Source organism: Centruroides sculpturatus, unplaced genomic scaffold, assembly GCF_000671375.1.
Source record: "Centruroides sculpturatus isolate CEXI.00-Female unplaced genomic scaffold, Cexi_2.0 scaffold1000, whole genome shotgun sequence".
Taxonomy (NCBI): Eukaryota; Metazoa; Arthropoda; class Arachnida; order Scorpiones; family Buthidae; genus Centruroides; species Centruroides sculpturatus.
Genome location: NW_019385287.1, coordinates 161,745 through 186,446, shown reverse-complemented (window position 1 = coordinate 186,446; position 24,702 = coordinate 161,745). Strand labels below are relative to the sequence as shown.

Below are 24,702 nucleotides of genomic sequence, written 5' to 3'. Positions count from 1 at the left end.
CCACAATGACAATTATTCACAATTGCTTCAGTGTGCTTTCTCCATATAAACAATAATCTCTGTTAAAAACTGAATAAATATCATGTCTAAACTCTAATTTCAATTCATGATCCTAATGAGTACAATTATATCTTGATATATTTTATTAACATAACCAGATAATTGTAAATGTAAATATCATTATGGCAATGAGTCTAGCATCTTTTTAATAATACTGTAAATTGATTATTATAATAATAAATAATTTTTACTGTTTTAGCTTTGAATTGAGAAGATTTGTATAGTTACATGAATATTAGACATTAATAAAATTCATAGATAACATAATTAGTATTAAAATAGCATTTTTTTATTACAAAAACAATGAAATGGTCATTACTGATCATATTTGCTTTCTGAATTAATTTTATTTTATAAATAAGAAAGAGTTTAGTATTTTTATTGTAATTTTTAGTTATTGTTCATGTTGGCATTTTGAATTTAAAGGAAATATTACAGAAATTAGTTAGATTATCAGATAGAAAATACATTAAACAATTTTATTAATGAATTTTTTTATTTCAATTAGTATGTATTATAAAAATAAATTTCCGAGTAATGATAAGCATGGTAATAAAAGTAACTAGTTATCAGTGGTAACTATTGTTAATTTTTAATTATTTTCTCTTAAGTTGTTTGTGTTAGAATTTCTGTTTATATTTTAGTTCCTTGGAACTTGTAATACTCATGCATGATACAACTAAAATTAAAATAAACCAATGAATTAGTTTGTAAAACCAGTTTCTTCTTTTTAAAATACTTGCTTTATGCTTATAATGATTCATGTAAAAGGAGTTGAGAAAATTTACTTAATTTATTTTTTATGTTGTTTTAAGTTTTATTAGTAGCTGCTATCTTAAACAATAATATAATTTAATTTTAAGAAATATAAATATATTTGAAATTATGAAAGTTATAAATTATTTTTATGCAAGAAAATGCTATTTTGACATTACATTTTAAAAAATTAATTGTAGTGTAATCTAGAAACCATGCTGAAAATCCTTGGTATGACATTTGAAGGACAACATCACTGTGGCCGAGACGACGCTCTTAATATTTCTAAGATCGTAATACAGATGTTACAAGATGGAGCAAAATTTGTTCCAAATGAGCAGCTCTTATGGAAAAGGTAAAGTTGTAGAAAATTGAATTAGTCTTTCAGATATTAGCTACATTCAATATATTTTAAAATATGATGTCATTATTCTCATAAGCCATTGGTTACATCTTTCTTACTCAATATGATGATATAGCAATTTCATTTGTCATTTTTTAGGTTTTGAAATTTATATAATTTTTAAATTTAGTATACTATACTGTATATTTCAGTATTCAACTGTATATTTCAGTACTCAACTGAAATATACAGTAAATATATAAAGAATTGCCTGCTATTTTGAATATAAACAGTTTTATTTTACCATTTTATTTGCAAATGACAATATTATGTTGTAACAAAGTGTTTCTAAATGAGTGGCTGATGTGGCTAAAGAATTACTTTCTGCTTTGTACTTGTAAAATAATATTGGGAGACTTGCTTTTGCTTTTTCATGTGTGTGTATGGAATCCTACAGGGATCAGCTGCAAAGAAGCTTTTATTCATTTGTTACTTGAATTCTATTTTTCCTGATCTTAATTTTACATTTACTGCCTATGCCAATGACTTTAAAATCATGCATTCTGATATACAAGTTTTGCAAGATAACTTGACTATGTTAATGACATCTCAAGTTGTTTAATCTTAAAATTAGTGTTAATAAATCAGTAACTTCATGTTACTTGTTATTAAGAGAGTCTATTATTTGTTTTTTATGAATAAGCAGACCAATATTTATATCCATTCTGGTAATGATTTAGGAATTGTTTTCAATGAAAACCTTACATTAAAAAATCTTATTGATAAACTTGTCAATAAATTAACCATTAGAAGAAAATTTTATGGTGGCATTGTTGTTTGATCTCTTTTATACCTAATCCTGAAATTTTTTCAAATTTTTGGTCAAGTCCAATCTTTGATGGATTTCTGGATATCTGATCAATGGTTGCACCATCTTTGCTTGGGCAAAATTTCAAAAAAACTCAAAAAGATATATTTTCTATTTAATAAATTAGTTCACCTTAAACTGATTCTAGTGAAGAAACATGGGTTAGATTCAGCTTTCTGCAGCATAAATACTCTATAGCATATTCATATCAGTTGTTATTTTACAAATATAGTAAAACCTGTTCAAACCAGAATTGCATGGTATCAAATCTTCCTTAAATCTTTTGGTAGGTATCCATTTTGAACGGGTTTTAATTTTTATAAACTAGAACAGTTAAATATCACATAGTTATGTTCATTTTTTATAGCAAAATTATTTTTACTTACATAAAAAAATGTTTTTACTAAGCTTAATCCAAATGAATTGAAAGTAATTCCAACTAAAGATAGGAGTATTGAATATTCCTATCTTTAGTTGATAAAGATAGGAATAGAATTGAGAACTATTCTATTTAAAAAATTTCTCATTGTTTCCAAAGACTTGTACTGACTATTCAAATGTGAGCTCAAACAACAGCAAATAAGTCAATTTGAAATTAAAACTACATACAATACATATTCTTCCAGCTTAACCTCTGCAATGACTGCAACATCTAGTGGGGACAGCCACTTTGCCTGTCTTTGACCCATGTCTTTCAGCTTGTCAGTTAAAACATGCATAGTTACTTTGAACATAGACTCTTGGATACATTGTGGATCTGATGAAATTATTGTAATGTTTCTATGTAATACATGTAATGAATTCATGTAATACAGCTTCACAAGTATACCTCATGTTTTGTGAAAGTCCTATTCTTATTTCCTGTGAAATGTATAACCACTGCAGAAACAGGAGAATGCGCATTTTGTCTGAATACCACTTGATAGATGCTTTTATATCACTATCACACAGTTGACATATAGTAAGCTTCAGTTACAGTGCTGCTGCTTCATTTGCAGTCTGTAAGCAGGGATGTTGAAAAACATTGTCGGGCCTGGGAAAAACTTGCACTATCTTTCTCTGGTTAATTAGCACACAAAAACAAATTGTGGGATATCCAGGCCCTGTGAATCCCAGGCCTGCAGAATTTTACTCCTTCTCTTCAGCACTGTCTGTACAGATCTTCTGTCATGGGTGTTGGCTCACCCATTTCCCATTTTTCAAACACAAATCTCTCTGTTGTTTTTATTCCACACATACCATTCCAGTATCTCGTGCTGTTTTCTATCATGCAGAATCTCGTGACATCAAGAATTCCTGGTGTTTCTATTGGAAATTTTTGACATGTTCCATCCTATTTCTGAATGTATTACAATAAATGTCTGAAAAATAATTGTTGTCCTCTAGTTTTTGTGCACTCCTTCTCAAAGAGAAGGTTAACAAATCCTTATATATAATCCTTATAACAAATCCTTAAATAAAGAAAGGTTCTTGTGAACATTTTTTAGAATTTGTTCATCCACTTTGAAGCTTTATAATGCCTGTGCCTTTTGTTGAAAATTTCTAAAATTTTAACTCTTGCCAAGAAAGTTATGTTTTTACTACCATTGCTTATTTATGCCTTGTTGTTTTTGTCATAAGGGGTTCTACTTTTGTTAATTTTGGGATGTCGTAATCATATGCTTAACAACATTACATTTGTACAGACAAAATAAATAAGAGACTATTTTTAATTATCATCATCTTTCTTTTTCCATTCTGTCACACAAATATTTAATATTAATTTATATTTGATAAGTTAGAATTTTTCTTTTTTAAAGATAATGGAAAGCAGTGATAATGTGTTTTTACATTTTAGTTTTAATATCTTCAGTATTTTTATGCAATTTATCCAAATAATAATAGTTTTTACTTAATAACCAAACACTCTTTATTGTTGCCGAGAAAATTTAATTAAAACAAACATTTTCAACTTATTCCATAGGCCATCGTCAGGTTTAAAATGGACAATTGGAAGATTTCATTCCACCAGATCGAATACAAATATTCAAATTTCAAAACACTGACAACGGATTAAAAAGATAATATACTAGTAATGTATAAAAAATGTAATAAAAACAAAGAATAAAATAAAAATAAACTCAGAAATACTACTAAATATAAGTATCAACTAATACAATAAAATTAAAGAGTAAATTATGAGTTTCCGGCAGATTTTTTAACAATATACTTCCAGGCCGATGGAAGGCCTTCCGCGTCCCTCGCATTAATACAAGTCTCCTTTAATTTGCTCTTATAAATCTCTATTTTCTCAGCGGTCTTTGCTAATGTTGGGGATCTCACTGGCTTGATAATGTCCGCATCATCCTATTTAACTATCAAACTTTATGCCTGAACCATCTGGGATAGTACCATTGCGTTCGAACTTTTGATGTTATGCTTGTGCTCATTTAGCCTCACACTCAAATTCCTTGTTGTAATGCCGATATAATCTTTCTTAATCCCCAGCTGCGGGTTTTCGTATGGTATCCTATACACACCTGCTTTTTCTTCCTTCCTAATGCTATCTTTGTCATTTCTTAAAATTTTATATAGGTTCGGGGCTTGTTTTAGAAATTATTGTTGAACCTTTGCGGTCTGCAATTTCTTTCATAATGCCTTTGGCATATCTGTTATAAGTGAATTATGTGATTTTACTCGGACCTTGTATTGAGCCAGTTTTTATGCTCTTCTCGCATCGTCTAATAATTCCTGTTATTGTGCCTTTATTGTACCCTAAGGCTTCAGCAACTTGTAGAATTCTGTCAATTTCCTTTGCTCTATCCATAACGTTGTCACAATATAGAAAGGCCCTTCTGATTAGAGCCCGGAATGCTGCCATCTTGTAACAATAAGGATCATTTGATTGCGATGGGATATAAAGCGGACTGTGCATAGGTTTAACGTAAACACTGGTAGATAAATGTCCTTTTCTGAATTGGATGCTGATGCCCAAAAAATGTATTGTTACGGAACTTTTCTGTTCTAATTTCAGTTTTAGGCCGTCGTCGTTACGATTAACAGATTTATGATTAAAAACAGAATGTGAAAAGGTAAACGTTATTTATTAATTATTTATAAATATATTAGTCGAATAAAAATGCACTTTAAAATGGTGTTTCCTCGTTTTATTAATTAAAGACCCAAATAAAACAAATATTTGTGTTTTTCAAATAAATTTTTGTTTGGCTTCTTTATAATAAATGAATTTATCTATTTCTAAGTAAAAATTGAAAGTGTCTGTAGAAGTAATTTTTTAAAATATCCTTTTTCGTAATAAAGTTTTAATACTTATTACTATAATCTAGACATGTTAATTCTTAAATATACATGTATATTTAAGGATTAGGTCGTAAATATATTATATATACTTATGACCCAAAACGCCATGACTCCTTCCAATGTGGCCCAGAGGAACAAGAAGGTTGGACACCCCTGACTTACACAATGAATAGCCCAGATGCAAACCAGATGTTTAGTTTAAAATACACCAAATGTGTGTGTTTTACACTAAAGTAAAGTACAGTTGACCCTCCTATAACACGGTAGATACATTCCGTTTTTATGAAATTGATGTTCTAAGAGTCCTTGAACACATGAGCCATTCACAGCCTAGCACATGTGCAGTTTACGGACTACGGCTGTTTGAAAGGTTTTCTTCCATAAAATTAATCGATTCTAGACTAATTTGACTCAATGTTTCCAAAACACGTATAATTTTTTTGGGAATAATCCATATAAACTATGCTATAAACAAAAAATTGTAGGATTACTTATCGAGTGTGCACCGTTCGACAATGCCATTGCTTAAGCTTGTTTTCGTCGTGGAGCTTGTCATCGAATGGCGCTCGCGTGCTTCCTGATAGATTATTTTTTTTTAGAAAAATTCGCGGAACTTTGGAGACATCATTAATATAAATATAATTTTTATGGACGTTAAGTAATAAATGGTTTTTAGTAGGTCCGCTGCTCATTTAAACTCAACGGTTTGTACAATATCTGCTATTGGTCTAGATTTGACCAATCCTGTCGCGACAGGAGTCAGCGATGATGTTTTATCGAATTATAGGAGTTTTTTTTAGTGTGTTTGTACGAATAGTGTAGCAATTTTTTTGCCATCACATAGGAATCCAAACTATATGAACCCGTATTATAGGGGGTTGACTGTAATGTATTTTGGGGAAAAATCTCTCATCTCTCATAGTGTGTATGAGTATAAGGCATTTCCATATTGTTCTATTAATTAGCATACTGCATGATGATGATGGCTTTTTAATAGAGACATCAGAAATGTGTGCTGCTACATTACATGTCAGGATCAAATTTCAATTTGCATCGTGTTCTTACATTTGGAAAATTTGCAATGGAACTACAATGTATCATTTTTAATGAATTAATCTACTTACTGTAAATGTTGCAGTGGAACTAATGCATCAAATGAATATACTTGTACAATGCTGGAAAGATCTCTTTTATGCCTGGATAAATGTTTAAGTGAACACTGTGTACATCAATATTAGAGAAAGTTGGTAGATAAGATGGAGTACATCTGTAGCAATGAGCAAATATTAAATTTTGTATGAAACTTTAACCTTCAAAAAATTTTTGGATTGTTCCAGGAAGCATTTTGTTTCTGTAGACTTCTATCTGTTTGCTTAAATGAAAGATAATTTGAAAAGTTCCAATTCCCAGCAGTACCACTGTAGCAAAATTTATTAAAGACATTATAAAAAAAAAGAAGTGATTTCCTACTTTAACAAGTGGCATGAATGTTGGCAGAAGTATGTAGCTATAGAAGGAATATACTTTGAAGAAGGAAAGGGTTTGTATGTTGTGTAATAATATTCATACCAAAAAATTCTATTTTTGATTGCACTTCATATATAGCAGAATGTTATTCATAATTTGAATCTGAAGATTACTGAAATATGAAACCAATTTCTTTGTTATCTTTGTTTGTTTTCAGTTCTGAAGAATTCTGAAGTTCTTTTTTGAATTTATATAGTAAACTGTATAAAAACAATAAGAGAAATGTTTTATCTATAAATTATGTAGTTATCAACATATACATACAATCAGTAACCCCTCACTCAAGCTAAATAAATAATTTCTGGAGGAAAGTTAGAAAGTTTAAAATATTAGTTCTGGAAGACACTGTTCCTCAATTCTTCTTCTATTTGAAATGATAATTAAGTAAATTTGTTATCTGGACATCACTAAAGTTCTCAGTTACTTCAAACTTCAGCTATGATTTTCTGAGTTCTTCATTTTATATATGTTACAGTCAAAACCCGTTTTTAGTTAGAACACGTTTTAACTAGTTGAAACTAGTTTATACTGAATGTCTTTGTTAGAACGCGTTTTAACTAGTTGAAACTAGTTTATACTGAATGTCTTTGTTAAAACCCGTTTTGTCTAGTTAAAACTAGTTTTAACTCAAATTCATTTTTGACTAGCAGTAAATTCTAGTTTTAACTAGACAAAACAGGTTTTAACAAACACATCCAGTATAAACTAGTTTTAACTAGTTAAAATGCACCCTAACTAAAAACTGGTTTGAATGCAACGCATAGAGTGATTCGGGGTAAGATGGTAAGCGGGGAAGATGCCTAATTTTTGATATTTTCAAACAGTGACGTCACATTTTGTCATGTATTTGTATGATGAATCGTTGGGCCAATATTGAGTGCGGAAAGCTGTAGTTGGCTACCGTTACTTCACTTTCTACATCCGAGAAGAATAAAAGCTAGATAAGAACGAAGTTTTTGTTGTGAAATGTTTCTAGAATAATTTTAAACTAAAAGTTAAAATGGAATTTATTAAAAATTGCTAAAAACAATTAATGTGTGATGTAGTTAAGGTTCTAAAGTTTCCATTGTCAGCTACCGCCGATCCAGATCGGACATGCTGGAGCATGTGACTCTACTAGGCATCTTACCCCAACAAATGGAAAATATGCCACATTTTTCTTGGGGTAACGTGCCTATTTTTTGTTAATTGATTTCCAATATGCCTATTTTAAATAAACTTTTGTTTTCTCGTTTTATTGCAGGATATGCATAGAAATTATATAAGGACTTCTCAAAAAAGTTTTTGGACTGAAAAAAGCTTTCAGTTAGCTATAGAACACGTTAGAACGGGCGGAAACTTAACAATACTTATACTGTGCTGTTATACTTACTATGAAGTACTTTGTACTACATATGCAATAAATTAAATTTGGTTAAGAAATTCAAAAATTAATTTTAAGCAATTATATTTGTTATCTTACCCTAATGGCATTTGGCATCTCACCCAGATACTTGGGGTGTGAAGCTTAAAATGCCAGACAGTGGAAAAGTCATCATTGCAAACACAGTATAGAATTTTTTAAAATAAACTCCAAACTTTTATTTGAAAGACATACTCCAGAATATGATATTTTCATTAGAGGGCTCCTAAACTCAAATTAGCGCTGTAATCCTCTTCATAAGCAAAATGTTAGGCATCTTCTGCCGAATCACTATACATAACTTTATTTCCCCCAAACATGTTTATGTAGCTAAAATTAGTTTTAACTAATGTTAAAAGTTAAAACTAGTTTTATCTAAAGTCAAAACATGTACAGCAGTAAATTAACTAGACAAAACCGGTTTTGTCTAGTTAAAACTAGAATTTACTGCTAGTCAAAAATAATTTGAGTTAAAACTAGTTTTAACTAGACAAAACTGGTTTTAACAAAGACATTCAGTATAAACTAGTTTCAACTAGTTAAAACGCGTTCTAACTAAAAACAGGTTTTGACTGTAACATATACATTCCCACAGTCCTCTTCTTTACTCTCAAATAAGAATTCTTCTTTAAACTTGGGTTTCTTCAATGTTTTAAAGTGAACTCTTAATTAAATTGTATTGAACTCTCTCCAAAAACTACTTTCTAAAGTCTATTTTGTTTAATATAATTTGTTCCAAAAATTTTGTACACTTTAAAAATCAAAATTGTTCACTTCTGCATATGATAAGTGAAAAATCTTGACAGATGGTGCAAAGTGATAATTTATTTTAAATCAAATTTTTACAGAATATTTTAGAGTAGCTGCTGCTCCGTAGGCATGGTGTATACTATGGGGCAGGTTATGTAAAGATTTTATTTTAATCTAGTAATCTTCTAAATATAAAATATTTTAAATATATGTCATTTCATGAGTTATAAATTATTAAATATATTCAAATTTTATGTTTCAGTTTACCAAGTAAAACATCAAATTCAGGATGTTACGTTGGAAGTGGGCCTATTGCGGGAACACAGAGAAATGTTTCTTCGAGTAATTCCTGTGAACTCGAGACAACCGAATTGATACAGATCAATGATAAACCATTGAATGAAAATTCTTACAAATCAAGTGATATGGTAGAGTCGGTGACAATCGACGAAAATACCAAAGCAGAGGAACAGTCAAATAATGACATTTTAGTAACTGAAAAAAATGAAATGTATAATAAAACTGAATCAGTCAAAGTAATTAGTGAAGCAAATACCGACGAAAAGGAGTCCGTGGACAAAAATAAATGTGTCGAATCGACTTCATTTCACATAAAGATCGAAACGCTCACTACCGATTGTTTGAAAAACAGTAAAGTAGATATTGAAAATCAACTCTGTAGTTTTGATCGAATATTAACTTCTGAGCTGCAAAATTCTTCTGTTGATGACAAACTTGCAGAAGAGTCAAACAACGAAACTTGTGCTAAATCTGATCGAGCATTGCTAGAAATATTTTCTTCTGAAAAAGATTTGGTGATGGAGGATTCAAAGAAAAATCTTGGAAACATCATCAATAATGAAATAAGTAGTATAACAAATCCAAATAAAGAAGAGTTTGAAGGTAAAAGTTGCGAGTCAGAAATCTGTACACGACAACAACTTTCCGAAAGTACAAAAGCAGAGCATCCCGAAAAATCAAAGTTAATCTTCACAAAAGAACATAAAAAAAAATCAATACAAGCACCTCAGGAACATTTACATTGTTTGGGTGATAAGTGGGATGCCATAGAGAAGGAATTAAAAGGCCCAAAGGTGGAGAATGTGTATCAAAGTTAAATAGATTTCCATAAAAGAGTTTCTTTCACAATAATTCACATCTTTATCAAAATAATGACTGATGTGAATTATTTTAAAAATAACAAATTCAATCAGTTGCAAGATATTTGAATAAGCGAAACTTTTAAAATGTCTGCTTGTTTCTGAATTTTTATTCTGGTAAGCAGGATTGTTATTTTCATTTTTCCAATATTCCATCATTTTGCTGGTCCAGCTTGAGTAACTTTTGTTGTTCCTTATTGTTCTAAGCCTGTCATTCTTACTATGTACTCTGGTGAGCAGAAAATTAGCATTGAAGACAATGTAAGCACCATTTTTGAGAATTTGTTTCAAACAGTTCGGTACCTAGTTTATGCGAAATTGTATCATTTTCCAAAACATTTTCGCTTACATAACTGTATAAATATTTTTCTACTCACACAACAAAATTTTTCGTTGATGTGTAAACAAATTACATATAATTGAACAGAAAGACAAATTTGATAAAATATTTATTATATTATCAAAAACTGTATTTTATAAATTATCCAGTCTAAAAATTATCATTACCATTGTTTATTCTTTCATTCTGTTTTTAATTCTCTTTATTATTAAGGAATTGTCGAATTATAACATAACTGTAAAATAGTTTATTTTGCTTTAAATATCTTATTGTTATTAAACATTTTTGAATAAAATATATTTTACTACTGAATTTTTGTTTTTCTATATTTTAAATGTGTTAATTGATAAAGGTTTGTTTTACATAAAATTCTAATTAGCTTGTTGGAATTTAATTTTAATGCCTGATGTATTAATGTTACTATATAGTAAGAAGACAGGTCATGTTTTTACTATAATCTATTTAAATAACAAATTAGGTTATATACATATGACTTTGTAAATAAAGTGACACACAAGAAGCTTCATTTTCATTTCCAAATCAAAATAATTGGACTTGAAGAAGAAATTGTACAGTTTACTTTGATACATGTTTGTTAAATAGGAATTATTTTTAATAACTTTTTATTAGTTGTATTTTCAATATCAATGCAAAAGAACATGGGCAAATACAATATCTTGTGAAGGAATTGAAAAAAAGAGAACAGGTTTGGACCACTGTTGAGAAATGGTAATTGAAGTGAAAGATAATTTTTAACCAATGCTTTATTTATCAAAGTATATGAGTAGCCTTATGGAATACTTTGAAAGAAGTTTGATAAATTCCGTGCCAAACTTTGCTTTGGGCAGCCAATTAGAACTCAAACCCACAATCCATTGGATAAGACACAATATTTTAATCCCAGACACACAAGTTTTGAAATCAGCAGACATACAATTTTATGAATTAAGGTAAATGTTAAGTAAATATTGCATATCTACAAATCTTGTATCAATAGTTACAACTGTTTTAGGTAACTGTCCCTCGAGTTCCAATTAAATTTGTTGAATACATGATACTACGTACATTTTATTTTTCCTTTTTTCATGTTGACTGACATATTCCCACTAATACTAAGATTTACTTTTTGATGAAATTATTTTCTGCCTGTTTCAACTTGAACTAACGATTTTCAAGATGAAGAGGGTTCTTTCGATGATTCAAAACAACTTTGAATATTGATTTATCTTTCTTAAAAGTCCAGTAAAATTATAAAATTGTCATTATTTTTGCCCATGCAGACAATACAAGGCAATTCAGAAAGAATCATCTGATTTCAAATTTTAAAAATTCAAATATAATTATTAATAAGTTTAATATTTCTGAAACGATGAGTTAGTAATAGTGTTTTAAATTGAAGGCATGTAGTGTTTATAATTTGAATTTATGAAGAATTCAAATGGGTAATGCCCATTGCATATCAGGATGCTGCGCAAAAGATTACCGATATGCAGTACGACTGGATGACGGTACAATGCACTTCTCCGACTTGTAATATATTCTGTAGGATGTTTCCTGCCGTTCGCCATTTCCTGGAAGAGAGTGAAAGGTTACCGCGTGTATCTGCAAGTTCAGATGCTATAATCGGGATGTCCAGTTTAAAGAGGAAGTCGGCCTACACTGCAAGACATTCGTTTACAGTATTCGAGCCATCGCAGCAAATATGGGAGGTTTACAAGCGAATCCTGCACAAGAACAAATTATATCTCTTACTTCAGCAGAAGGTGCATGGTTTACAACCAGAGAACTTAATTCATGACAGACGTTCTATCAGTGGTTGTTGCAAGGTTGACCTATCAGTCAACACTGCATTTCTCTAGCAAATACCGTTAATGGACAAGATGTTTACTCTAAAGATGGACTCGACAGCTATATATTGACGAATGTGAATCTACAGTTGCACAGATCATTAGCCATTTAGGTCGATCAAGATGCAGGAAGGGATGGTTGGAGGTGATGTCCTCAGACTATATATCTTAACCAAATATCTTAATGGAAATGCTTAGCTTGATATTTTTAAGTGAGATGCTGCCCAAGTTGTTGGAAAACGTGCCAATGTGGTTTCATCGTGATGGAGCAGCAACTCATTTCTCCTGCAGAATCTGCCACTTCTTGGACACGAATTTTCTCCTACATTAGGTAGGCAGAGGTGGACTTGTGCAATGTGCCAAGTATGTTCACCGGACCCTCGTTAAACTTTTCTGTAGGATTATCTCAAATCACTCGCGTATAAGACCTCTGTCGGCACAGAAAAGTTGGCAGCAAGAATTATTGCAACGTTTGGATAAATTCGAGAGACCCGTGGCATTTGTAATAGGATTTGACTAGGGCAGTCTCAACCTTTAGGTATACTTAGCACGTGACTAGGATCCGCAAAACGTAAAAATAAAAATATGGGAATAATTTTGAGGGAACCCTCTAAGTATATTTAAGGCTATGTATTACTGTTTAGTATCTATCGTACCAGGATCAGGCTTATCAGCTGTAGTGAAAGATTGAAGTGCCAGAGGAACCTGAAAAATTGAAAGGCTAGGATAAAAATAATTTATATCCTTCAACTGTAGCATTACTTAAAATATTTCTCCGCATATAAGAGCACGCTCTTATTTGGTATTTGGGGAGTGAATGAGTTCCAGCCTTTTAGAGTTAGCGCCCGTGGATGGGTGGTAAAATACTAGGGCCGACCGGATGTCGTTTTTCTACGCTTTCATTTATAAAATCCAAAGAAAGTGGAAAAGTTACAGTACTAAGAAACCATAGAAAAGTGCACTTTAACTAAAAAGTGCAACAATACACGTACTATCTTAAACTGTAAAAAGCCAGACAGACGGATGGACGAGGCAATTAACCGGAATCGAACCGGGTGGTAGAAAAATTCCTGGGAAGTTTTTTGGGTAGTCTGTTGTGGATACGTCGACCCCTTTCATCATTCGATCGCTCCGTTATGGACTGGCGTTCAAAGAACGGAAAGAAGAAAAAAACAACTATAAAAACCCTTCAGCATTTTAAGGATATTGCTTTATAAATATTTGATTGCATCTTTAAATTTTTATCAGTTATTCTATTATTCTAAAAGCAGTATTTATTGAATATTTTAGAGTTTGTAAAGTAAAAGCAAATATTTACAACAGATATATAAATACGAGTAAATCCGTTATTTTATAAATTTATTTATACAAAAATGAAGAAAACATAATACATATTATGCATAAGCCTATGAAATAAATCGAAAGGATTAATATAAATTTAAGTTTATCGTTCCAAAATACGGTGATATCAATAAATAAAAACAAGTTTCGATTTGTAAAATTGAATTCTTTTGCCAAAATTCTTTCGAATTGTCTACTATGTAGATCCTTTGGAAAGAAAAAATGCCTTGACAAATTCACCGGAGGGACGATGACAGCTTTATTTCGTTACCATGCTTCAACTTCATTCACTCTCGTCTTTGGTTTAGAGAATTCCGTAATGTGCAACACGATTTCTCGAGTTAACCGGCGTAAAAGGAGTTCATAATTTGTAACGTGTCTATTAATTTCGTGTGCATTTCTTTGCTCATTCGTACGCCATGAATCGTTGCATACTTTTGACTTATTCATCAGCGAAGCTACGAGCCATACCCTTTGCGAAATATTGACGATTTTTAGATTATGCATTTGTCGCCACTGGTAGAATTGCCTTCTGATTCTATTTACCAGAAGTTCGAATTCACGCGTATGTTTTTAATGGGCCAGGTTATAACATTGCCCATGTTATAAGGCGCAAGATTTATTTAATAATAATATTTTAATACAGTTATGTCCAAAAAATAAGTGGCGAAAAATTTAGAACAATCTAGAGAATGAAAACACGGGGGTGTGGTCGAATGTTCCATTAAAGAGTAAGTTGCTGAAAATGTGGAGGTTCCATAAATACAGCAGTAGCGTGGCTTTTTTCTGTGCCGGTTCAACATCCAGGACAGTCTCGTATGGCCGGTATATATAATTTTATAGCCCCACAAATTTGAAAATGACTTCATTTGCGCGGGAATTCCAATAAAGGATACACGTGCGAGTTGGCAGTCGCAAACAACAGGCTAATCCTCTTGGACTTTTCTCCTTTACGTTTGCTCGTGTCTAATCTTCGGAGTATACTATGGCTGTACGCATCGTGAATAGTCGATGATATATTTCGCCCTTGAATTTCTGCAAGAAAATGCTTAATATATTTATAAACGTCCTCGTTCATTTTTGATGCTTGCTTTGTCGTTTGATCGCTTTATTTATTATTTATTGTTTATACTTCATCACTTTCCTCGTCTCATTTCCTTTGAATTTCGTTTTTAATTGTAAATTTATTATTAACATTTTAATTTTGTTTGTTTGCAACCGCTAAGAAATTATGATAGAAAGAAGAGGAAGCCATACAACTTGGGAAAACGTTGAGAATAAGTGCTCTATAGAATAATTATTTTCGGATTAAAATGGGCGATAAATTATATATTTTTTTAGTTAGAATATAAGTGATGGATGATGAATTGATGATAATTTTATTGCTGATGAAACCTCGCTTCTTCGATAGATGGCGCTACTAGATACACCCCTTTTAATTGTAATAATCGTTTTCAATACCTCTGTATAACCGTAAATTTACATTTATTTGTATGCATTACGAGTCGAAAAAATTGAGCATTACAATAATAATATGGAGTGAAAAAGAATATATTTTACTCAATTAAAACACTGAAACAAATAAATCAATGTGTTTTATTGCTTCCCTAACAGAAATCGTAACACGAATTTTATTGTTACGAAACAATATTTATATATAATATACGTAAGTACAATATAGCAATACGTTATATGAAATGTATAAAATATATTTTGTCGGATGTATCGTCGTTGTTTGTTTGTTTATCAGTTGATTATCGTCACTATTTTTTGTTTGTTGTCGTCACAGATTTTGTGTTTATTACGTTGTTATAGCGTTTATGTATTTGGTGTTGTACTGTTCTTGTGTGTGTTTATTGTTTCAATTTGTCTCGTTGTCGTTACTGTCTTTATGTGTACTTGTTGTTATAATTCTTCTGTCTGTTGCTGTTGTTTTGCTAGTGTAATTTATTATTACTATTCTATTTATTGTAAAATATACGTAATATTACAACAACAATGTTATATATTTTTGCTATTGTATTATAAACTATTTTTTGACGTTATTTTCATTATCTAACACAATAGCAATATAAAAATGAAAGTATTATTATTAAATTTAAAGATATTGGTTGAAAATCAAAACAGATTGATAATTAGAAAGCATTAGGAATGAACGATTTGGACAAATCTTTAATCCTCTTTAATGAAGGTAGATGATGAATTAGATCAAATTATCCTCTAGTTAATATATATAAATATAGAAAACAGTAATTATGATTAAATTCACGTAAATACAATTTTTATAACATAATTTACTGTAAAGCTCCATAAAATAGGGGAGAAAAGTAATGAAAACTTTTTGGTTATTGCACTTCAACCAGACATTTATTGAGAAAAATATAAAGAAAACGGTTAAAAATAACAATTTAAAGGAGTAAAAAACACACAAAAAATTATATTTTTGAAAAATACGAAGTTGAATTTTCCAATATCGAAAAAAGCATCGAGCCATTCTCTGAGAATCGGTTTGTGGATCAGTTTGTCTCCCAATCGTCTGATAAATTGGATAACAGTTGATTGCCAATCGAAAAAGGAAGCCAATTATTGTTACACAAAGCCGTCCCTTCTGTTGATCTTTGTACAGCTTTTAAACATACAACCCCCTTTATCAAAATTTATTTGTCCTACGTTTAACCCGAGTGTCGCCTATGACGTTTCTGTTTGTATTTTACGAACAGACGTTCGGACGTTTCGCATATTTTGCATTTTTTACTTTAAGTTTTTTTCAAGTTTTTACGTGGTTGTAACAATTTGATACGAAGTTTTTACATTATCAGGTATTGTCTTCGCTGTTTTTCTACAAGAACGTCACACAAAAAAGAATTTTGGAGTTAATTTTTTGAAGTTTTGTATAGTCGACCTCCCTATAACACTGTTGATTATTCCGTTTTATATGAATTCCATGTTGTACGAGTCACTTAGATTTTACAAATACGTGAGCCGTTCACATCCCGGCACACGTATTTGTAAAATCTAAGTGACTCGTACAACATGGAATTCATATNTTCCGTTTTATATGAATTCCATGTTGTACGAGTCACTTAGATTTTACAAATACGTGAGCCGTTCACATCCCGGCACACGTATTTGTAAAATCTAAGTGACTCGTACAACATGGAATTCATATAAAACGGAATAATCAACAGTATTATCCCTATAATACTGTTGATTATTCCGAGGGGGTCGACTGTACCTTGTTTTGTTTCCAAAAATATCGATGTAAACTAAGAAATGAACACTAGCAGTCTAATTTTCATTTTGGGTGAAGCATTCTTAACTTTTTCACTTATTCTGTTGTTTTTTTCCTATTGTTTTCGTGTTTTATTTTTCGTATATTGGACGGAGCGGATGATAATTCGTTATCCAGCTGTATTACAGATGATAAAAGATATAAAATAGGGCTAAATTACTAACAGTACATATTGCTCCGCCCAATAGTAAATTCTTGTTATTCATTAATTGTATAAGAACAATACAATTTATTATTTCATTCCATTCTTGTACAGATTTAGGGCGGAGCAATTCATACTTCATTTATTCATTGTTCTTAATAATTGTGCAACAAAAGAAGTGTTATTCAAGAAATGATAGCATTATTTACTGTGCCATAAAAATATAAAAAATTTTAAAAAAAGTTAAATATTAAGCGGAGATCGTCACTAAATTGGTGATAAATTTTGGGAAGGAGCAATTGTAAAATAAATTATTTCTATAAATTAAGTTGATAAGTTAAAATGAACCGAGTGGAGTGTATTTTTTTTATCTATTTAATTATTTAAAAATCAATTAAAGGGAGGAATCTTTAGATAAGTGTTTTAGAATTATATATATATATATTATTAAAGGTATTTTTGGATTATTCTAAATGCTGTAAAGAAGAAAAGTTAGAGGCAGATTTTTATTTATTTTAAAGATTTTCCGCTATTGTCTAACATGCATTATTCAGTACACATCACTAAATAATCACGAAAGACAGAGTTGAGGATAATTAAGAAAAAGTACAAAATTTTCCACAATTTGCAACACGCAAACCCTTTTTAAATCTTAATCTATAAAGTCGAGAAACAAAAGAAAATTTTATATCTGTTTTTTATTCGCGGATTTAAATAAAATTTAATTCACTTCTCCAAAACAATCAAAATTTCCTCGTTAAAATTGAAATTTCTTTTAATTCTTATTAACTGTTAATTGTTTTATATAATTTATTCGCTTTTTCAATCTTTTTAGAAAATATTTTTACTCGGGTTTTTTCGGTTTATGATTCACATCTACACAGACAATGCAAAATATTAGTTATTACTGTATTATAATCGTTCATTTTTAAAAATGTGTGGGAACATTTGCTACTATTTTCTACTTTGGTGATGCTCCACTTTCTCAATTACCTGCAGGAGCATCTGACTCCACTTTCTCAATTACCTGCAGGAGCATCTGCTCCACTTTCTCAATTACCTGCAGGAGCATCTGCTCCACTTTCTCAATTACCTGCAGGAGCATCTGCTCCACTTTCTCAATTACCTGCAGGAGCATCTGCTACTGTTTTCTACTTGTAAGATGCTCCATTTTTTCAGAGTTTTACAGAACTATTTTACTCTTTCTGTATTATTTCTTGCATTTTCACTACACGCTAGCGAATGTTTTTCTCGCGGAAACTGTTAAATTTTTTACATCATCCGCAAGTTTATCTCGTCATTTATTAAATTTCAACTGTTACTTTTAGAAATTCCAATAGTTTGTAGAAGATGCGTATTATACTTCAGAGAATTGAAAGCAAAAGTTACTTGGAATTCTCCATTTTATATTCGTTTCGGTCAAATGGACTATGAAGAAAATCAATATGCAAAAATCTGTTAGGATAGAAACCGCGTAAATTATTCCATTGTGGCTGAAAGTTGGTAAGTTGTAAGTCGTTAAATTCCTTAATTATCTTACTAAATTTTATCATTCTAAAAATGTTACACTTCACGAATAATAAATTCTCTCAGCCCGTTTACATCACTTATTTCAATTGCGTGCTGTTTAATTTGGCGTAACTCTGCTAAACTGTAACCATTCCCCAGTTTAATTTTGATTATTCTTCCACTTTGTCTATCTTAAACACCGAACTTTCTAACATAATTATACAATTTTTTATTAGAATGCACGCTGCTCTTCTCTATGTTATTTATGCGTAATTTCCTGAAAGAATCGTCGTTTGAACATTCAAAAACACTATTTTTTGCCTCCTTATTTTTAAAACTCTCTACTAAATGGTAATTTCCAATTGGCATTATCAATTGAACATTCTTGAACATCACTTAAGCTGTTAACAATAGCGCATTCTTGTCTGTCTGCGTATTGTCTTAATTTCGGTATAGACCGGAAGTCACGTGATTTTAGTTCAAAACTTTTCTCCACAATGGAGTTACATAGATGAACTGCATGACCTTATCGTTAAAGGAAAAGTATGACGTACAGGGGCAAACCTCTACTAATTTGAGGTGGAGAACATACATTTTAAATTAAATTACTTAAAAATATGATTAATAATTGCACTTCGGCATTAAGACGATGCCACAATAAATAATTGCTCGTATTTCTCTTAGTTTTTCTAATTTTTATCGTTTTTTCTCTATTTAAATTGAATTAAAATATGTAAGTAATTGATATTAAGGCTCAGAATTAATTTTTGTATCAAAATTAAGCTATATTCTGCTCTAAAATGGTGTTTAAAAGTTAACTTTTTGAGGAATTCAAACAAAATTCTAACAATTTCTATATTTTTTAATGCTATTAAAGTCTCGAGAATTGAAATTTTAATTCGATTTTAGCTTTCTGTAATTGTAAAATTTGATAATTTCTCCTTTTTAAGCTATTTTATTTCAATTATTCGAGTACTAAATATTCAAAACGATCGATATCCAGCCGACATCTTTAATTTAATAGACAATTTTAGATCTTGATGCTACATCGTGACATAAAATAGCCTTTTGTTTATATATACAATATACATCACGTCGATTTTAGATAAATTTAGTTTTGTAGTCGATATAATTGATAAATTTCGAACATTAATTGGAATTTTTTCACTCTCTTACGACCAATTTATTCCAATAATCAGCGTGTTATTCTATCACACAGAAGCTATTTATTGCCATAAAAGTCTTAAATATGACGAAAAATTGTCAAAAAAATCATTTTATAATTAAAATATTTGAAAATAGTTTTTAGCAATTATAAAAAACGAGGAACTTTTGTCGCATCTCGTACATTCGACACTCCTTTTTTATGTATAGATACGCTTCATTAATTTACCAACTTCGCCACCTTTTTATCTCTATAAATTCGCAGACAGACAGCCTTACACTACTAATGATCCTTATTTTTTAAACTTTAATATCTGGAATACAAGGAGACATTATCTTGAACAACTTTCTCAAAAAACTGAAACACCTGTTTCTTATTTCTTTCGTTTCTTCACCCCATTTTTTTCGTCTCTTCCACCCTTTAAAATAGCCATACCCCTGTTAACAATGGGACAATATCCTCTGGAGTTCTTTATTCATTGATAATTTCCTATAAATTATGTAAGAAAACCGTTCATTTATGCAGCAATTGTTTGGATTTTTAAAATCCTCTCCCCTTTTTATTCGTGTATTATCTTTTCACAAAGTGTCACAGAACTCTTCTCACTGCTAATTATTGAAACGTTTGTCTTAACAGATGCAGCATCTTGTAAGAATTCGACTGTTTGCCTGTGAATAATTTAACATACGATATCACAAAGACGTCAATAGCAAACTAAGAACTTATATCAAATATTCTCTCCTCTGTTTATGAATAATTAAATCAACGAATAGTTCGACTTAAATTAAAATTTTAAAAACATTAACGAATTCTCCACATTTCACTTTATAAATATTAATAAATTTAATATTTATAAACGTTAATTAAATTATTATTTTTGTTATAAACGTAACTGTATAGAACCTCGGTTAAAAAGAATTCATTAAAAGTGAGTCTTAAACGAGGTGAATGGAGATTTAGTGTAAAAACCCCGTTATAACGAGAATATTTTCTTTTCTAGGCTTTAAAACCGTCCGACCTCGTTATAGTGTGTTCTTTAAGTAAATATCGTTTCGTAATCCCTCTATATAATGATTTCTAATATTCATTCTATTAACTGTTTCGATATAACGAGTAGTCGAGTGTATTGATTCGCTTCAACGTCGTTGATTCTATTAATTTAAAACCATAAATTGAGGAATTGATGCACATGTATGGTAATGCCAATCTCCTAACCCCGTTATAATGAAATTATGTAAACATTGATGTAATTAATGTGTTCTGAGCTTGACATTTTCCTCTTATCTTTATTGCAGAATTAAAATTTAAATATACATAACAACAATCAATTATGACGTAAATAGATACGTAGAATCGTATGCAAATTATCGTTGTTTGTATTTTTCTTCCAGATTATAGCATACAAGTTTATTTTTTTTAATGATAATTATGCAATTTTAAAGAAACTTCACCGAAGGAGAATTAAAAAAAAACGTTGAAAATTTTCTTTAAAATATTTTTGTAAAGCTCTTCTTGTGTAAAGCTGCCTTAATTAAGATTTTTTTCGACTGTTTGGGATACTAATTTTGTTTCCGAGTCGATTTTTTAAAATATAATTCTAATCGATAATATAGTCAGGTTAATTACATTCAACCTCTTGTTGCGAATAAAGCAATAATTGCTAATTATGTTCATAGAGAAGTTACTGATTTTTGTCACCTGCAGATTAAATATCTGAATAATTTGCAGTTTCACTTAAAGATCTTCCTAATTAAATTTATGTAATGAACTAATTTCTTAAGAGTTTTCTATTGTGCTGATGAAATAACAGTTGAATTCTTTTACTACAACATTGATACATAATATTTTATATTTATTATGTTTCAATTACATCCTTAAGTGTGGATTTTGGGGTTAAAATATGCCACGGTGTTAATTTTTATTATTTTTGGCACACGTAACTTGGACTTTCGTCTATGGCCTTAAACCACCATAAATCTTAATCCAGTAACTAAAATCTTATCAGTATCCTGCGATAAGAACCTTAAATTTATGCACCTGGGAGGGCCATTTTATATACTTAAGATTTCTCAAAGCCTACTCGCTATTGTCTGTATACCTTGTTTTAAAGATTTCGGTATCAGTAGCATTATCAAAATACTTATAATTCATTTTGTTTCTGGAGTAGGCAAAGAATATCTGATAAATTTTAATAGAATTGTGTTGATGCAGATTTATAGAAATAAAATAATAATAAAAAATGAGCGCAACTCTTCGCGTATTTTTCTAGCCAATCATCGTTCAAACAACCATAATTTGACCAATTAACATTCAATCCTATAATTTGAATTTTCGCGATGATAATTTTTTCATATTTACTATTTTACTTGTATAAAAACTTATTTTTATACAAGTAATAAACTGAAAAATGCTCTAAACTTTATTTACAATGTTTATCAATCTTAAAAAATTGCCAATTTTCGTGTGAAATTTTAAATCTATTTAGATTCGTTCGGTATAAACCATAGCTAGATGAAATTACACAAATTTAACAATGATATTTACTCGATTTTATAGCTTTTATAATCTGCTTTTCATACTCAGATTTATCTTAAACAGATTAAAGATAGAAATAACTTAATCCAGATTAAGGATTTTATAAAAATCTCACTAAATTATACGTTCAAAATATCCTGTTTATCTTACAATATTTCAAATTTTCTTAATGTTTGTTAAGCCACGTCGATAATAACATCATTAATCAGGTATAGCACCCCTTATAACGTTTAACTGGATTAATTAAAGATATATATATATTTCTTAATTTTTAGCTTGATAATCATCCTGAAAGACGAATGATAAATACATTTTATGGTTCGATAATCAGCTCTTGAGTAAGAGGTTCTGATTATGACAAAAGTGTTAATTTGTCTTGAGATAAATAATAATAATAATAAAGAATAATGAATGACAACATGTAGAATAGTCATTCCTTTGTAGATAAATACGAAGTATTCTTAAACAAATTAATGGTGGATAGAAACTGTGAAAATTGTTAAGAATTTGTAGATCCGAACTTTGGAAAATCAATTGTCAAAGTTGCAATCAACAATTCTAGAAATAAACGAATGTAGAGATAAAAACTAGAAAAAAATTCGTAAGAAACATCATATTTACATAAATAACTATATCATTTTATTTGTTTAAACTTTAATATTCATTTTACTTTGTAACAAAATAGAAAACATTTCTTAAGTAGGCCTAAAGGAATGTAAATCAAATTTAGTCACATCTTGAAGAACTAATGAAGTGGAAATAATAAATAAAACAATAATAAAGTCATTTATAGATCATTATAAAAGAATAAAAAATTATGATTTAATTAGTAAATTATAAAATATAATTTCAATCAAAGAATATTCTTTATTTTATTTATCTATAATGTTAAAAATTGTCTGATTATATGCTGTTTAAAAGTCAAATTAAATTTCTTTAAAGTATTTTTCTGATTTATTTTATTACATCTGTAATAAAATAAATCAAAAAGTTCTTTAAAGAGTGCGAAATTTTAAATCACTACAATTTATTCTTGTAGATTTATAGTCTACTTATCCATATAAGTCCATACGTGTTTTCAGTTTGAGACTAAATTACACATAAATTAAGCAAATTGTTTAAATTTAGTTAAATAATTTATATTATTATATTAAAGGATTAAAAATTTTTAATACTTATTTTATGTAAATATTTAATAATAATTTAAACTTTTTAATTATTAAAATAGAAGTTTCTTTCGTGTTAAATTTAGTTCATTAATAATTTTGAATATTTATTGTGGAAAAATGTTGATAATGGATATAATTTTGATCATTTTATTAGAAGATTTTGTAGAAATGCATCAAAATATTAATTGCTGTTAATTGTGTAATTTAAAATAAATGAGAAATTTTAAAATATAAAATTAAACGAGCATTTTTATTATTTATTTTTACTGAATTTTTTCTTATTAATTTGTAAAGATTCTTATTAAGATATAAGGAAAAAATAAAAATAAAAACATAATACTAATTTTACTAAAAAGCTTTGAAAAAAGCAAATTGGTAAATGCGTTTGTAAAAGAAACGTTGATATCTTGAAAGATTAAAAGTAAATATTTTTTTATTTATATAAGAAATTTTATATCCGTGGAAATGTTAACAAATTATAAAAGTAAAATGTCACGCTATTGAGAAAGTATTGAATAAGGTAAACAAAATTCTTTGAATGTTATGTAGTCCAAAGCCTACCCATAAAAAAATAAAAATTTTTTAATATAAAATTTATGTTTAGAAAATTGCGATACAGTTAAAATGAATACGTTTTCAGCTGTATTTCAAATGTTACAAAAGATACAATCTTTTATTTTTATGAAAGTTTTTGCTTTTTNACTGGACAATAACCGAATAAAATATATTATAAATCAGGATGAAAATAAAATATAATTATAATAATAATAGTAATAAATTAAACCGTAAATTTTTTTTAAAAATTAACTTTTTATTAAATTAATCAATACAGCGATTAAAATTTACTCGGGAATACAGAATATATCCATTATCATCTTTATATCTAATGATCAATCAACAGTTAATATCTATTATCTCTCATCTAGTCATATTTGATTTAGAGTATCAATTATCATAGCATTATTTTTCATTACTTACCTTCCAAAAGAACATTATCATCCATTATCCATCCCGTAAGTGGTTATTTTGCTAGCATAGCATTTATTATTATTATTTATGGCTAAGGAGAGTTTTTAATGTCCTCCTTTCTTTATTACTAGTAACTCATTGTAAAAGTCATCGAGACTTTAATCATTTAAAAATATAAATTTTTATATTAATTAAATTATCAACAACCGTCAGGCAGATAATAGTCA

The 24,702-nt window shown here is 29.4% G+C and overlaps 1 protein-coding gene across 1 annotated transcript in view; it reads left to right on the top strand.

Moving 5' to 3' along the window:
- The window catches only part of LOC111637207, a 50,870-nt gene extending 40,130 nt beyond the window's left edge, over window positions 1–10,740 (top strand). The window contains exons 9-10 of the mRNA XM_023382646.1: window positions 1,017–1,171; window positions 9,269–10,740. Of these exons, the coding sequence (XP_023238414.1) occupies window positions 1,017–1,171; window positions 9,269–10,124 (1,011 nt within the window). The 3' untranslated portion in view covers window positions 10,125–10,740. The remainder of the gene's footprint in view (window positions 1–1,016; window positions 1,172–9,268) is intronic.
- The last annotated feature ends 13,962 nt before the right edge of the window (window positions 10,741–24,702 follow it).